Source organism: Pongo pygmaeus, chromosome 23 (assembly GCF_028885625.2).
Source record: "Pongo pygmaeus isolate AG05252 chromosome 23, NHGRI_mPonPyg2-v2.0_pri, whole genome shotgun sequence".
In the NCBI taxonomy this organism is placed as follows: domain Eukaryota; kingdom Metazoa; phylum Chordata; class Mammalia; order Primates; family Hominidae; genus Pongo; species Pongo pygmaeus.
This window is the reverse complement of record NC_085931.1, coordinates 47499262-47516594: the sequence shown is the minus strand read 5'-3', so window position 1 is coordinate 47516594 and position 17333 is coordinate 47499262. Positions and strand designations below refer to the sequence as shown.

The 17333-nt window shown below is 47.8% G+C and overlaps 2 protein-coding genes across 2 annotated transcripts in view; both read left to right on the top strand.

Moving 5' to 3' along the window:
- The first annotated feature begins 1182 nt into the window (after positions 1-1182).
- On the top strand, positions 1183-14641 carry LOC129023165 (BLOC-3 complex member HPS1-like). The gene is made up of 5 exons (XM_054469692.1): positions 1183-1236; positions 4355-4803; positions 5997-6143; positions 13256-13416; positions 14505-14641. Exons 1-5 carry the CDS (start codon positions 1183-1185, stop codon positions 14639-14641), a joined length of 948 nt encoding a protein of 315 aa, XP_054325667.1.
- The window catches only part of EIF3D (eukaryotic translation initiation factor 3 subunit D), a 19355-nt gene continuing 15085 nt past the window's right edge, over positions 13064-17333 (top strand). Inside the window, exons 1-3 of the mRNA XM_054469674.2 lie at positions 13064-13416; positions 16692-16824; positions 17126-17171. Of these exons, the coding sequence (XP_054325649.1) occupies positions 16702-16824; positions 17126-17171 (169 nt within the window). The 5' untranslated portion in view covers positions 13064-13416; positions 16692-16701. The remainder of the gene's footprint in view (positions 13417-16691; positions 16825-17125; positions 17172-17333) is intronic.

The window sequence follows — 17333 nt, the reverse complement described above, 5'->3', positions numbered from 1 at the left end:
GTGGGCTGGTGACTCAAAAGCTTCCTTTCCTCCTGGCACACACTCCAACAGGATGATAAAATGGCTGCCGTCCTACCTGGGACACATGTTCCTTGCCCTCAGTCTTCCTCATCTCAAAATGAGGGTAGTGACCTCTGCCTAACTGAGACAGAAAAGTTTGGTACAGGCAGCACAGCTCCACAATTTCTCATCTGAAATCCTCGCGGCTCAATGTGCTTTATCAATTTATGTATTTTATTTTATTTTATTTTATTTATTTATTTTGAGACACAGTTTCACTCTGTCGCCCAGGCTGGAGTGCAGTGGCACGATTTTGGCTCACTGTAACCTCCGCCTCCCGGGTTCAAGCGATTCTCATGCCTCAACCTCCCCCAGTAGCTGGGATTGATTACAGGCACCCACCACCACACCTGGCTAATTTTTGTATTTTAGTAGAGATGAGGTTTCACCCAGGCTGGTCTCAAACTACTGACTTCTGGTGATCTGCCTGCCTTGGGCTCCCAGAGTGCTGGGATTACAGGTCTGAAGCCACCACATCCGGCCTCAATGTGCTTTATAACTTGGAATTCTTTGGATTCCTGAAAGGTTTTCGAGTGGATCTACCGCATATCAGGTGACATGCCAGTGAGCTCTGGAGCAATATTCCATAAACCCTTTCGTTTTTCTGCAGCAAAATGTATAAATATTCATGCTAAGTGGGACAAAATAAAGACTATAAATAACCTCACATCCAATTCATATCAGGTTTGCCATCAAATGCTTGCCCCAATCTCATGAAAAAGCTTTAGATTTTCAGAGCTTTGGGGGTTTGGAAATTGTGCATGGAGAGTGCCAGCTTTGGTTTCAGCCATACCTGGGTTTCCATTCCAATTGTACCCTGACCAGCTGGCTCACCTGGGGCAAGACATTCCTCCTCTCTGAGCCTCAGTGTTCTCATCTATAAAATGGGGTGATAATTCCTATGGTGCTTCTTAAAAGATAAGCAAGGAAATGCAAGTTGCCACTCTGGAAGAGAGGTTGGCCACACTGACAGGTCCCAATGAGGTGAATCCACCACAAGATATCTGGGATCTGTCTGCACACAAGGCGGTGACAGACTCCCTTTGACCAAACTTACAAGGCTGACGCATAGCAGAAGATCCATTTATTATCGGAGAGCACAGTAAATACCCCACCAGCAGAATGGAGCACTTCCATCAGCCTAACCAGCACGTGCTTCCCTACGGCACAAGTTCCGTGAGGATCCACGGTGTCACAGCACTGCTTGGTGGGAGGGAGTCAGAATAAACAACAGCATTAAGAAGTATTTATCGGCCAGGCACGGTGGCTCACGCCTGTAATCCCAGCACTTTGGGAGGCCAAGGAGGGCAGATCATGAGGTCAGGAATTCGAGACCAGCCTGACCAACATGGTGAAACCCCATCTCTACTAAAAATACAAAAATTAGCCAGGCATGGTGGCAGGCACTTGTAATCCCAGCTACTTGGGAGGCTGAGGCACAAGAATCGCTTGAACCTGGGAGGCAGAGGTTGCAGTCAGCAAAAATTGCACCACTGCACTCCAGCCTGGGAGACAGAGTGAGACTCCATCTCAAAAAAAAAAAAAAAGCATTTATCACAGAGCAGCTTGAAGCCCCCTCTGTTTTGGGAGGACAGTCTTACCCAGGAAATGGGGATGATGCTTGGGCCAGCGCAACCAAGAACTTGTGCCCTGGACAATGCCAGCCCTGGCTCTGTGACAATCCCCTTCCTAAATGTCCCCTACTGAGGGACGCTTCCATTCACTCTTTCTCCAAAGTTGCAAGGTAACTGACCATGTTCCCCTTGATAAACTAGGATCGTATTCCAGGCCTCCCCCTCTGAGCCAGACTCCCTCAGAAACTTTGCCTGGCATTGATGTACCCCACGCTCTTCAGTCACGTTTGCAGATAACCAAACTGATGACTCTTAGAAAAGGCCAGTCTGCATCCATGGCAGAGCTCCTATAAGGTGGCCACGACAATATCTCCCACTCCACATACTCGTTCCATAACTTTGTGCCTTACCCAGCAAGAAATTCAGTCTATGTCCTCCCTCGCCCTTGTCTCTAGGCAGGCTTGTGACTCACTTGTAACCAACAAGTTACAGGGATGGGAGAGATGCCGTATAACTTCTGAGGCTAGATCACAGAAGGCAACGTGGCTTCCAGCTTGTTCGCCAGAATACTTGCTCTCAACTCCCCACGTGGACTCACTACACAGAGTGACCCTGAGACTAAATGGAGAGAGAGAAAAACAGAAGCTCCACCCACACCAAACTATAATGCATGCGAGACCCCAGGTCAGAACCACCCAGCCAAGCCCTCTCCCAATTCCTGACCCACAGAAACTAAGAGATATAATAAAAAGACTGTTGTTTTAAGCCACTAAATTGTGGTGTGATTTGTTACACAGTAACAGATAATCAGTAACAGAGGACCATTTTACTTCCCTTCGGCCTACGGTGACCATACCTCCCAGTTTAAGTGAGACAATCCCAGTTTATACCTTTATCGGGCATAATTATTGATAGTAATCCCTTTGTCACCCCCAAAGTGTCCCCAATTTGAATGGTAAATCATATGGTCACCCTACATTTGGCCAAGTTCTCAGAACACACTTTAGATTCTGGCAACAACTCTTCACTCACAGCCTAGTATAATCAAAATGCATGAGGTGCCTAGCACAGAGTGTTCAAGAAATCAATGCTGGTTCCTTCTCTTTCTCCTAATTCCGTTCTGTCTGAATGCTCAGCAGTATTTTGCCAAGAGATGGCTTTGGGCGCAGTGGCTCATGCCTGTAATCCCAGCACTTTCAGAGGCCGAGTCGGGTGGATCACCTGAGGTCAGGAGTTCAAGACCAGCCTGACCAACATGGTAAAACCTCATCTCTACTAAAAATACAAAAATTTGCCAGGCGTGGTGGCAGGCACCTGTAATCCCAGCTACTCAGGAGGCTGAGGCAGGAGAATCGATTGAACTGAGAGACAGAGGTTGCAGTGAGCCAAGATCTTGTCACTGCACACCAGCCTAGGTGACACAGCGAGACTCTGTCTCAAAAAATAAAATAAAATAAAAAGGAGATGGCTTCAGGAGCAGGCTCAGTCCCCTCACAGTCCCCAGAACACTCTCCCCCAACAAAACCTGCATCTTCCTGAAAGCACAGTACCTGCTACACAGACACAGCTCCCAGGCAAGTCCAGGGCTACCCCCTTCACAAGACGGCTCTCAGTAAGCCTGTCCCATGGGGAAATTCTGGAGCTGCCGCAGGTGTTCAAGATGGGAAGGCTCTGAATTCCTTAGAGAGAGCAGGCAAGAGACAGAGGACGGGCAAGACAACCCTGCAACCGTCTTTTTATTATCTCTCTTGGTTTCTGTGGGACAGGAATTTGGGATGGGCTTGGCTGGATTGTTCTGCCTTGGGGCCTCTTGGGCCTCTCAGAAAGGCCTTCTTCACCACCCCTGTAAGGGATGGAAGCTTCTGAGTCCACAAAACTGCTCTCAAATCCTGGCTCCACCATTTACTCACTGGGCCAAGTACTCAACGACTCTGAGCCTCTTTCTCCCCACATGCATGAATGGGAGGGTCCATGGCAATTTCAAGGAACTTTTAGAAAAGAATCAAAGAAGTAATTTTTTTGTTGTTTTTGCTGTTTTCAAAGAGGTAATTATTTATATAAAGCCCGTAGCACAGTGCCTGGCATAAAGTAAGCACTCAATGAATGTTATTTTCTTTTTTAAGACACAGGAGCTTACTATTAGAAAATGTACCTGTCTTACCTGGAAGGGACAGAACAGTACAACAAGAAAGGCCAATTGGCCAGTCGCAGTGGCTCACACCTGTAATCCCAGCACTTTGGGAGGCCAAGGGGGGTGGATCACCTGAGTTTAGGAGTTCGAGAACAGCCTAGCCAACATGGCGAAACCCCATCTCTACTAAAAATACAAAAATTAGCCAGGCGTGGTGGCGCAGGCCTGTAACTCCAGCTACTCCAGAGTCTGAGGCAGGAGAATTGCCTGAACCCTGGAGGCAGAGGTTGCAGTGAGCCAAGATCAAGCCACTGCACTCCTGCCTGGGCAACAAAGGGAGACAATGCCTCAAAACAATAAAAAGGCCAATCAGAAAACAGAAATAATGGTGTCTCTCACTTCTAGACACAGACATATGGGGATGTATGTATATGGAGGGTCTGGCAGGCACCTGTAGTCCCCCTTTTTCAGTTTAGAAAACATTTCTGTCCTGCAGGCGGGGTGCTGTGCGTGCCGCGATCCGCATTTGCAGGACCAGGGATATTGTGCTGCTCTCCGATGAAGCAGTCACCGAGTCTGTCTGCTGCAGCCCTTTCTGAACCTCTGGCTGTCTGGACGCTCCACCGTGCTCCTTACCAAGACGAAGTGCTTCTTGGTGACCACTCAGGGCACAGAGGTCCTCTTCTACTGGACGGATGAGGAGTTTGAAGAGAGTCTCCAGCTGAAGTTCGGGCAGTCAGAGAATGAGGAAGAAGAGCTCCCTGCCCTAGAGGACCAGCTCAGCAGCCTCCTAGTCCCGGTCATCATCTCCTCCATGACGATGCTGGAGAAGCTCTCAGACACCTACACCTGCTTCTCCATGGAAAACAGCAACTCCCTGTATGTCCTTCACCTGTTTGGAGAAAGCCTGTTCATTGCCATCAATGGCGACCACACCAAGAGCGGGGGGGACCTGCGGTGGAAGCTGTACATGCTCAAGGACCTGTTTGAAGTGCACTTCGGGCTGGTGACTGTGGACGGTCACCTTATCCAAAAGGAGTGAGTCCTCAAAGCTGGTCCCCTCTGTCCTTTGCCGAGCACCCTCGCTGGGCCAGGCAGCGTGTGCCTAGCCCCTGTGAAGCTGTCATTTTTCACACACTGCCCCCAGCTGGGTCCCTAGGTCAGAGAAACAGAGCTCAAATGAACCTTGGAGACCATCTGGTCCGACCCTCTGACTTTATATCTGGTGAAACAGAGCAGAGAATGGAACTCACTTGCCTGGGGTCATCCAGCTGGTTGGTGGCCACATCCAGATTGGAAATCTGAGCTCAGGACTCTCAGTCCAGTGCTCTTTCCATTCTCTCAATATCGTCGCCCGTCATTACACATCTAGTGTAAGGACTAGAAACTAGTCCTCTCTGGCTTCTCAAGCTTCAGACTCTCTCTCCAGAAAAATATAAGCCTGTGCACACTCATACAGTCTTGTGAAGGTTTTCTCAGGAGACAGATCCTAAAGCCTGTCTTTGGGCCCACAGTAAAGAACTTGGGGAAAGAGAATGATGGTTCAGAGTATACACTGAGGTGGGAGGGACCCCAGAAAAGGCTTGTAGTTGAAATGTAGACCTAGAAAAGAGAAGTTCATGGTATCACCACCCCCTGATTCTCTAAGATGGATTGGGAAGCTGCAGAGTGTGAACCTCTGGGACTTTAGAGTTTTGTAGCTATGTGAGCAACTACCCATATCGAGGCATTTCTCAAACGCACAAACATTGTTTCATGAGTCATTTTAGCCCAGATAGGTCATGGTTTCAGTGGCAAATGCTGCAGGTGGCAGATGCCTGTTACATGAACCACATTGGCTAGTGCAGACCTTGCCAGCATCCAAGATGGCTGCGACCCGGTGTAGGGCCCTGATGATAGACCAGACCTTTCTATGTGCAGTGGCTTCTGTGTGAGAAGCTTAAGCACCACCCTGGCTCTCTCTAGTTGGCTTTGTATGACATGTGTTTGTGTGACAGAGGTTGAGGAGTGAGGTGATTTGCTCAGCTGCCTGCCTTCTGGCTCCGTGCCTATCCCGCCCCACTCCACAGCTAGAGCTCGGCCAGAAACCTGACCTGCTTTCCCAGCTGTGTGGGCAGGTCACATGGGCTCACCTAGCTCTGACGCTGAGCTGGGACTCTGGTCCTTTTGTCGGGTGTGGGAGAGACCAGCTTTCTCGTGGTCTCTCCCGTCCTCTCTGGCTCTGCCCCCAGGCTGCGGCCCCCAGACCTGGGGCAGCGTGTCCAGCTGTGGGAGCACTTTCAGAGCCTGCTGTGGACCTATAGCCGCCTGCGGGAGCAGGAACAGTGCTTCGCCGTGGAGGTGATTACTGGGCGCGAGAGTCCGCAGGACTTGGAGCTGTCAGGTCAGAGGGGGCCTCCAGCTTTAAGACCATGTTTTAACCCTAATGAGTGAAGGTACAAGCAGCCCCTGAAACTCGTGTATTCAGACAGAGTTGTTCTTTCTGGCCATATGGAGGGTTGGGTACTCTGATGGGCTTTCCCATGGTAAAACAGCTCGATCCTGGATAACACAGACTTTTAATGTAATTTTTGGGTTCACTGTAAATTACAGAAATCTTTGAAGACAATTCCTTCAACCCTCCCCTCCTCCTCCCACAAAATTATATTGAGCTGGAACAGGAGGGAAAAGCAGTGGAGAACACAGTGCCGAAGACAAGATTGCCCTGAGTGCAAATGATACCAGCACTACAGCCAGTAAACAGCCTTAGGCCAGCAGCAGCACAGGAGAGCTGAGCCTGCAACTCTAGGTTAAGCCCAGCCCCAAAAAGTTAAAGTGGCTGCTGGTCCTTTTATAAAGCATAGTCAATAAAAAATTAAAAATAAAAACTAAAGTGGCTGCTGGTCAGTAGCACTCCTTGGCTTCCTAAAGAGGTAAACCAAATTATCTTGCAAGCAGTGGTTTTCATACTCCAGTGTGTGTCAGAATCTTCTGTAGGGCTTGTCAAATACAGGTTACTGGGCCTCACTTTCAGCATTTCTCATTTAGCAAGTCTGGGATGGGGGCTCTAGAACTTGCATTTTTATTTTTTATTATTATTTTTTTTTGAGATGGAGTCTCGCTGTGTCGCCCAGGCTGGAGTGCAGTAGAGCAATCTCTGCTCACCACGACCTTCCAGGTTCAAGCGATTCTCCTGCCTCAGCCTCCTGAGCAGCTGGGATTACAGGCATATGCCACCATGCCTGGCTAATTTTTGTGTTTTTAGTAGAGATGGGGTTTCACTATGTTGGTCAGGCTGGTCTCAAACTCCTGACCTCATGATCTGCCCACCTCAGCCTCCCAAAGTGCTGGGATTACAGGTGTGTGCCACCGTGCCCAGCCCTAGAACTTGCATTTCTAAAAAATTCCCAGGTGCTATTTATTGTGCTGGTCCAGGAACCACACTTTGAAAACCACTGCTAAAGCAGGACAGGTTAAGATTGAACAAATATGAACTCACAACTGAAGAAAATCAGATACAGAAGAAAATAAGCCACCATGAGTGAGAGTCAGGAAAATCAATCACCAGCAGATTTAGATCCCAAGGCACTTGATACATTGGAACTATTAGGTATAGAATATAAAATAACTATGAAATATTTAAAGATATGAAATGTAGAATCACAAAATGAGATAAGAACAAGAAACTCTAAATTGACCAGGCAAATTTGAAAAAGAACCCATACAGATATTTTAGAAATGAAAACATAGTTGTTAAAATGAAAAACTCAAGGGATGTGTTAAATAGCAGATGAGACATAGCTAGAGGGAGAATTAATGAGCTGGAAAATAGATCTGAAGGAATCCATTCTCACACCCCCACTCATTCACTCTTCCAATAAACATATAGTACCTATTATACGCTAAGAGGTGTGCCAGGCCTTGGGAATAAAGAGATGACTAAAGACATATTCACTGCCCTTGAGGAGAAATCAGCCATGTATGTACTAAAAGATATAATAAAGAATCCTGGGTGCCATATTGGGTTTTTCATCAAAAGCCATGGTGGCAGAAGAAATGGAGTGGTTAACTCTTTTTGGGACATTAGGAAAGACTTCTTGTAGGAGGTGACCTAATGCCATTAGTATAAAATCCAAACTCCTTCCCAAGCCTACCAGGCCCTGTGTGATCTATCGCTGCCTGTCCCACTCCAGCTTCATCTCATGCCTCTCTTGTCCACACTTACTGAGTGCTAGCCACATGAAACATCTTTAAGTTTCAGGAAAACTCTATATTCAGATCTGTCCAATATAATAGTCATTAGCTACATGTGACTGTTGAACATTTGAAATATAGCTAGTGCAAATTGAGTTATGCTATGCATGTGAAATATATACCAGATTTTGGTAACTTAGCACAAAAAATAATGTAAAACATTCCCATTAATAAGGCTTTTATATCATATGGTGATAATATTTTGGATATATTGAGTAAAATGAAATATATTATTAAAATTAAAAAATTTTGCCAGGCGCGGTGGCTCATGCCTGTAATCCTAGCACTTTGGGAGGCTGAGGCGGGCGGATCACGAGGTCAGGAGATTGAGACCATCCTGGCTAACACGGTGAAACCCCGTCTCTACTAAAAATATAAAAAATTAGCCGGGCGAGGTGTCGGGCGCCTGTAGTCCCAGCTACTCGGGAGGCTGAGGCAGGAGAATGGCGTGAACCCCGGGGGACGGAGCCTGCAGTGAGCCGAGATCGCGCCACCGCACTCCAGCCTAGGCAACAGCGAGACTCTGTCTCAAAAAAAAAAAAAAAAAAAAAAAAAAAAATTTTAAAAAAGAAGAAAAAACATTTCTGCCATCATTCCTTCTGTTGGAATGGAAGCCCTTTGAAAGCAAGAATCTCACACTGTTGATCATAAATACAACAGGTCTGCTGCCGAGGAATGGCCCTCATTAATGCCAGTTAATCTCATACCAATTTTTTTTTTTTTTTTTTAAGACAGACTCTCGCTCTGTCACCCAGGCTGGAGTGCAGTGGTGTGATCTTGGCTCACTGCAACCTCCACTTACGAGGTTCAAGCAATTCTCCTGCCTCAGCCTCCCCAGTAGCTGGGATTACAGGCACCCACCACCACGCCTGGCTAGTTTCTGTATTTTTTGTAGAGATGAGGTTCCACCATGTTGGCCAGGCTGATCTCGAACTCCCGACCTCAGGTGATCCACCTGCCTCAGCCTCCCAAAGTGCTGGGATTACCGGCATGAGACACCACACCTGGCCCTCCAATTTTGATTCTTTCTTTTTTTTTGAGATGGAGTTTCACTCTTGTGGCCTTGGCTGGAGTCCAATGGTGTGATCTCGGCTCACTGCAACCTCCGCCTCCCAGGTAGCTGGGATCACAGGGTGCCTTCTGCCACACCTGGCTAATTTTTGTTTTTTTATTAGAGACAGGATTTCACCATTTTGGCCAGGCTGGTCTCAAACTCCTGACCTCAGGTGATCTGCCCGCCTTGGCCTCTCAAAGTGCTGGAATTACAGGCATGAGACACCGCCACTGGCCAGATTCTTTTATTCATTAACTCAGTCAATGAGTACCTACTTAAGCACCTACTCTATGCCAGTGATACGCTTTGGCTGTGTCCTCACCAAAATCTCATCTTGAATTCCCATATGCTGTGAAAGGGACCCAGTGGGAGGTAATCGAATCATGGGGGCAGGTTTTTCCCATGCTGTTCTCATGATAGTGAATAAGTCTCTCAAGATCTGACGATTTTAAAAGGGGGAGTTCCCCTACACAAGCGCTCTCTCTTTGCTTGCTACCATCCATGTAAAATGTGACTTGCTCCTCCTTGCCTTCTGCCATGATTGTGAGGCCTCCCCAGCCATGTGGAACTGTAAGTCCATTAAACCTCTTTCTTTTGTAAATTTCCCAGTCTCCAGCATGTCTTTATCAGCAGCATGAAAATGGACTAATACAATCACCTATTTTAGAAATGATGGTCAGAAAAGACCTGCACAAGGAGTTAACTCTCGAGCAGAGGCATAGACGATGAGACCAATTCAACTACCAGGAAACCTGGGGGAAGAGTGTGCCATGCAGAAAGAACGTCAAGTGCAGAGGACCTGCTGAGATGGAAAGAAGGCTGGTGGGCTGGGCACGGTGGCTTACGCCTGTAATCCCAGCACTTTGGGAGGCCAAGGTGGATGGATCACTGGAGGTCAGGAGTTTGAGACCAGCCTGGCCAACATGGTGAATCCCCGTCTCTACTAAAAATACAAAAACTAGCCTGGTGTGGTGGCACACACCTGTAGTTCCAGCTACTTGGGAGGCTGAGGCAGGAGAATCACTTGAACCCCAGAGGCAGAGGTTGCAGTGAGCCAAGATCACACCACTGCACTCCAGGCTGGACAACAGAGCTAGACTCCGTCTCAAAAAAAAAAGAAAGAAAGAAGCTTGGTGTATTTAAGGCACAAGAAGAATATGGTTGCTAGAGGTAGACCAGTGGCCAGGCGAGGTGGCTCACACCTGTAATCCCAGCATATTGGGAGGCCAAGGCTGGAGGATGGCTTAAGCCCAGGAGTTCAAGACCAGCCGGGGCAACATAGTGAGACCCCATTTCTACAAAAAATTAAAAATTAGCCAGGAGTGGCAGCATGAGCTTCTAGTCCCACCTACTCAGAGGCTGACATGGGAGGATCTCTTGAGCCCAAAATGTCAAGACTGCAGTGAGCCATGATCACACCACTGCACTCCAGCCTGGGCAACAGAGCAAGACCCTGTCTCAAAGAAATAAAAATTTAAAAAATAACAAAGGTAGACAGTGACCACACAGGCCACAAAAAGATATTCATATTTCCCTCTAAGCATATAATGGGAAGCTACTAGAAGGTTGTGGACAGATTCTTTTGACCACCATATAGAGAAGAAACCCTAGAGCAGCAAGAGTGTATCCAAGCGTGATGTGAGATGGGGATAAAAAGTGATAGCATTCGGCTGGGCACAGTGGCTCACACCTGTAATCCCAGCACTTTGGGAGGCCGAGGCAGGTGGATCACAAGGTCAAGAGTTAGAGACCAGCCTGACCAACATGGAGAAACCTCATCTCTACTAAACATACAAAAAATTAGGCAGGCGTGGTGGCACACACCTGTAATCCCAGCTACTTGGGAGGCTGAGGCAGGAGAATTGCTTGAACCCGGGAAGCAGAGGTTGCAGTGAGCCAAAATCGCACCACTGCACACCAGCCTGGGCGACAGGGCAAGACTCTGTCGCAAAAAAAAAAAAAAAAAAAAAAAAGAGGTTGAATAACCTGTCCAAGTTCACCCAAATGATAAGCAGAATTACTAAATCCTTTCACATACATTTACTTTCACCCTCAGAGCTCCCTCTAATTATCATCTTCAATTTACAAATAAGGAAACAAGGCAAGGAATGTGAAGGCCACACATAGCTATCAAGTGGCAGAGCTGGCTGGGCGCAGTGGCTTACGCCTGTAATCCCAACACTTTGGGAGGCCAAGGCGGGTGAATCAAAAGGTCAAGGGATTGAGACCATCTGGCCAACATGGTGAAACCCTGTCTCTACTAAAAATACAAAAGTTAGCTGGGCATGGTGGCGCATGCCTGTATTCCCAGCTACTCAGGAGGCTGAGACAGGAGAATCACTTGAACCTAGGAGGTGGAGGTTGCAGTGAGCTGAGATCGCGCCACTGCACTCCAGCCTGGCAATAGAGCGAGACTCCGTCTCAAAAAAAAGAAAGAAAGAAAGAAAAAAAAAGAATGTGGCAGAGCCTAGACATCAGGTGTATTTTCTAATAAAGGAGACATGCTAGGAGGCTAAGGAAACCTATGTCAGGTAGAAAGGATCTGAGATTTGAATAAAGTCATGCCCTCAGATTATCTTTCATTGTTTTAAAATTACGAAAGAAAGACACCAGGAGGAACTCCATAGCCTGGAAGTTGCTGAGAGGACAGCACTGTTATCTACTGTAGTAAAGCAGTTCCCGAGTCGTCACTTCGGAATCACAGTTAATGCGGAGCTCCTGGGCTCCAGCATAAACATATCCGTATAATCTATCAAAATGAGACCCAGAATCTGAATTTTTAAAAATACTATCCTGGTCAGGTGTGGTGGCTCACGCCCGTAATCCCAGCACTTTGGGAGACCAAGACAGGAGGACTGCTTCAGCCCACGAGTTCAAGACCAGCCTTGGCAACATGATGAGACTTCGTCTCCACAAAAGTTTTTTTTTTTTTAGTTAGCCAGGCAGGCGGGCGCAGTGGCTCATGCCTGTAATCCTAGCACTTTGGGAGGCCGAGGTGGGTAGATCACCTGAGGTCAGCAGTTCGAGACCAGCCTGGTCAGCAAGGTGAAACCCCGTCTCTACTAAAACAAAAATTAGCCGGGCATGGTGGTACACACTTGCAATCCCAGCTACTCGGGTGGCTGAAGCAGGAGAATCACCTGAACCTGGGATGCGGAGGTTGCAGTGAACTGAGACAGCGCCACTGCACTCCACTCCAGCCTGGAAGACAGAGCAAGACTCCATCTAAAAACAAAAATTAGCCAGGCATGCTGGCATGCACCTGTAGCCTCAGCTGCTCCGGACGCTAAGGCGAGAGGACCAATTTAGACCAGGAGTTAAAGACCAGCCCGGGCAACATAGTGAGACGCTGTCTCTACAAAATTTTTAAAAATAATTAGCTGGCCGGGTACGGTGACTCATGCCTGTAACCCTAGCCCAGGTGGGTGGACTGTTGAGCTCAGGAGTTTGAGACCAGCCTGAGCAACATGGCAAAACCCCATCTCTACCAAAAATACAAAAAATAGGCAGGCGTGGTGGTGCGTGCCTGTGTACACCCAGCTACTCGGGAGGCTGAACTGGGAGGATCGCTTGTGCCTGGGAAGTCGAGGGTGCAATAAGCCGTGATCCTACCACTACATTTCAGCCTGGGCGACAGAGCGAGACCTTGTCTCAAGAAATAAATAAAAATAAATAAAAACAGTGTTCCAGAAATCCCTGTCCTACAATTAAGTTTGAGAACTGTGGAAGTATGCTTTTAACTCTGGCGGTTAGAACCCTAAACTAGCAGTCTGATCTAGGCAGGTCACTCGGCACCTCTGAGCCTCAGTTTCCACAACTATAAAGGCGGAGGGGTAACAATAAGGTCCGCCTAAGACCCCGACCGACCTCCCCTGCACTGAGTTTCACACTAAGCAGGCAGGTAGAACAGGCGGGGAGCCGCGGGTAACTGTGGGATACATGGGGGCTGAGGCGTGCCGCGAAGCATTGTGGGACACAGAAGGGCGCCAGCCGCTCCCCGCCTCGAGCTTCGATTGCGCGGCCGCCATGTTTCAGTGATGAACGCCCTCTTTGGGCGTCCCCGGATGCCGCCTGACGTAGTACCAATCACACCTCCCGCGTCTCGACGCCTCGGAGGCTAATGAGGACGCCTGGCGAAACGCAGTAACGGATTTCCGGGTGGACCTTCGCTTTACGGCTCGTGAGTTCTTCCGCCCAACCCAGAGGAAGTGGGAGAGCAGTTTACGACAGCGCCGGTCGTGTTTACGGCGGCGGCCGCTGCGCGCGCATGTTTCCTCTTTTCCTGGTTTCTCAGAGTGCTGCTGCTAACGCGGTTCCTGGCCCGCACTATCTGTTGCCATCCCGGCCGGCCGAGGCCGTTACAGGTGAGCGGCGTGTTTCATAGGTTCCTGCGGCCCTCCGGAGCCGGCTCGTACTAGGTCCAGCCTTCGGGGGCCTCCCGGAAGAGACCCCTCTTAGTCCCTTCCTGCTGTTGCGGTCCCTCCGCTGGGCGGGGCAGGAATCCACTTTCGGGGGCCCCACGTCCCGCACACTACTGGACGCGGGACCCCACCTTGTGGGTGAGGTCCCTGGCCCTAGGCCCTGCTCAGTGCTCATGAACTGGGTGAATTTGATTGTCACTTAACTCATCTGGGTTAAGACGGAGGAGTAACAAGGTCTTTCTGAAGTGGCCGAAGACTCCCTGACTTTTTGAGTGGGGTCTTGGGGTGCCAGGCTGAGCGGTGTTTGGCCCCTGTTCTTAGGAATTCACAGTGCATAGGTTACCTTCCCTTTTTTGTGAAACTAGAGGCTAGGATAGAGAAGTAGATTTGATCTCTGATTTTAAACCTACCCCACCCCCTGTTCAGCGATGGACGGCTCATGATCTGTAGTGGCCCGCCAGCCACAGAGCCCCTTCTGAGTGCCCTCTTGGAGCCTCCGTATCCTGCCCCTGTGACCAATACAGCTGTTACTTCGTTTTTGCTGAGCGGCTCAGTTTCTCCTCCTGGTTCCACTCTGCTCTTAAAAAAAAAAAAAAAAAACATTTATTAAAGCCAGTGTATCTCACCCCTGGGTTTCCAGAGAGGTGATGCAGGTCGAGCCTCGGGCCTCTTGCCTTCTTGAGCTTCTGACAGAACCCGATTTTTAAAAGTGTGTTTTGAGACTCGTTGTCTTGGTATTATTATGTACCGTCTCAAACTCCTGATCTTTGCGGGCTGCTGCCCAGCTGTAATATAATGGAAAGAAGGCTGGACTGACAGCAGGCAATCCTGGAAATCAAATCTGTTTTGAAATGATGAGGTCAGCTGCTTGAGTAGGCTGAGCTTCAAATTTTTGCCTTTAAAGTGGGGGTGGGGGGTTAATGGTGTTAAAGTATCTGGCATAGTGCCTGACACGGAGGAGCTCAGCAATATTTATTTAATACGAATTGTTCTGCGACCACCACCCTTTTTCTTCTGTCCTCTTCCTATAGTTCCTATTAGGAAGATGAAGCTTCTAGGTTCATTCTGTGTTGCTGTCACCCAAGTGTCATCTCTGAAGGAAGCCTCAATCTCCCCAGCATGGGGCTTTGAGGAGAGTTTACTAAGTTCAGCCTACCTGTTCTTTTGATTGCTCTCCAGCCTCCAAGAAATATTTGATTTTTGTTTTTTTGAAACGGAGTCTTGCTCTGTTGCCCAGGCTGGAGTGTAATGGCACGATCTTGGCTCACTGCAACCTCCGCCTCCCGGGTTCAAACGACTCTCCTGCCTCAGCCTCCTGAGTAGCTGGGATTACAGGTGCCCGCCACCACGCCCAGCTAATTTTTGTATTTTTAGTAGAGACTGGGTTTCACCATGTTGCCCAGGCTGGTCTCAAACTCCTGACCTCATGATCCGCCCACCTCGGCCTCTCAAAGTGCTGGGATTACAGGCATGAGCCACCGCACCCGGCCTCCAAGAAATACTTGTGTAGTGAATTTTCCTCTAGGAACTCGCCTTCTAAGCATTTTCAGAAGGTTACAACGGAAGATAAATGCATAGGTTTTTTTATAGGACGTGTCAGGCAACCATCTGCTATAGAGCACCGGTTTTTTAATTCCCGAGAGGGCTATAGCATTATGCAGAGTGCAGACTCTGGAGTCAGACTGCTTTGGTTCACATTTTTCATCAACTAGCATTTCAACTTTGGGCAATTTCTTCATTTCTCTATGCTTTGGTTTTTTTATCTGGAAAGTGCGGATAACATTGGCTCCTACCTCACAGGATTGTTGGCAGAACTGAATGAATGAGTGAGTGGTAAACACTAAGAACAGTGCCTGGCAGTATTCGTGAACATTTAACATGGCAACTTTGGGCCTGAGGTCTATGGGGACCTCCTTGGCCTTCTAGCAGTTCTTTTGCCTGGCTTTATGTCCACTTGCACTGCACACAGGATTTGCGTTGATGGCAGAAAATTGAAACAATAAGAAAGGAAAATTGAATTTCAGGATATACTTAAAGATCTTTTTTTCTCAGCACTCTATATGCATAAATGTACTTTTGCAAGTCTGAATACTTGTGTGGCATTATACAAAGTGCTTAGAACAAGGATCTTGTTTATTTTGCAGATGAAAAAGACTAAGGTGGCTGGATGTGGTGGCTCACGCCTGTAATCCCAGCACTTTGGGAGGCCGAGGCGGGCGGATCATTTGAGGTCAGGAGTTCAAGACTAGCCTGGACAATATGGTGAAAGCCTGCCTCTACTGAAAACACAGAAAATAGCCAGGCGGTGCTTGCCTGTAATCCCAGCTACTCAGGAGGCTGAGGCAGGAGAATCGCTTGAACCCGGGAGGCGGAGGTTGCATTCTACTGCACTCCAGCATGGGTGACAAAGTGAGACGCTGTCTCAAAAAAAAAAAAAGAAAAGAAAAAGACTACTAAGTCTTAGGGAAGTTGAGTTTGTATGAATTGGTGAAGGTATATCTCAGAACCAAAACAAGGTTACTATATTTGAAAAAACAAGGCCAGGCGCAGTGGCTCACACCTGTAATGCCAACACTTTGGGAGGCTGAGGTGGGCGGATCACAAGGTCAGGAGATCGAGACCATCCTGGCTAACACGATGAAACCCTGTCTCTACTAAAAACACAAAAAATTAGCTGGGCATGGGGGTGGGCGCCTGTAGTCCCAGCTCCTCGGGAGGCTGAGGCAGGAGAATGGCGTGAACCCAGGAGGCGGAGCTTGCAGTGAGCCGATATCGCACCACTGCACTCCAGCCTGGGCCACAGAGCAAGACTCCATTTCAAAAAAAAAAAAGAAAAAACATTAGTACATTTTATCAAATCTGTGACACCATTAAATTTTTTTAAAAACTTATGTAACACAAAAAAAGAAAAACTACCAATCAATATGACACCCTGTCAAGCACAAGGTGTAGCCTCATTTTAAAGATGCTACAGTAAAAAGAGTGTCGTGGAATTAATGAAATATGGAAAATCAATTTTGTTTGCATTCTTCTCAGTTTTAAGTACATATTCACAGTATAATTAACAAAAAAACAGTAGTAGTCGCTCAACAGTTGAGGGTTCCATTTTGCTTGTTGCTTTTTGAGTTCTTTCATTTATGTCTTTGCTTCATATGGAGGGTTTTTTGTACTCTGAGGCCTTTGTTCATGCTGCTACTCACATGATTTATATTTTTCAGGTTTTGGAAGATGGCAAAGTTCATGACACCGGTAATCCAGGACAACCCCTCAGGCTGGGGTCCCTGCGCGGTTCCTGAGCAGTTTCGGGATATGCCCTACCAACCATTCAGCAAAGGAGATCGGCTAGGAAAGGTACATGCCTGTCAGCAGGAGTCTGAATCTTTGCAGCTGTGGCTGCTACTCTCGAGTCCCTGTTTAGATTTTATTGTCTCAAAATCTTAACTCCTGAATTTCTTATAGGAGAAAGGTTATCTCTGGGTGGCATCTCTGGTGGCATCTCTGGGTGTAGTCATAGAGGAGCTGGGCACTTACAGAGGTGTTGTGAATGAATTCTGAGACTTCCATGCTGTCATCTCGCTCTCAGGGATTTCTGGTTCTGCAGAAACTTGCCTGGTTGACCTGTGCATTCTCTGTCTTTTCTTGTTCTTCGTAGGTTGCAGACTGGACAGGAGCCACGTACCAAGATAAGAGGTACACAAGTAAGTGTTTCTGCAACTGAATGCCCCAATCAGGGCCTTGGGAAAGTTGTTCTTTATTCTGATGACCTTCATCTGAAAGCTTTTTAGAATGGGAAGGAACTGCCAACAATAATTCGTAACTTTTAGGGATGTAGTCTGGACTTTAACAATAACCACATTTTT

Excerpts from the sequence above, each read along its gene's own strand:
- LOC129023165 (XM_054469692.1), top strand. The coding sequence starts at position 1,183 with ATGGAGCACTTCCATCAGCCTAACCAGCACGTGCTTCCCTACGGCACA. Across the intron at positions 1,237-4,354 it reads TTCCCTACGGCACAAGTTCC|CCCTTTCTGAACCTCTGGCT; the intron begins GTGAGGATCCAC and ends TGTCTGCTGCAG. Across the intron at positions 6,144-13,255 it reads AGTCCGCAGGACTTGGAGCT|AGGAAGTGGGAGAGCAGTTT; the intron begins GTCAGGTCAGAG and ends CGCCCAACCCAG.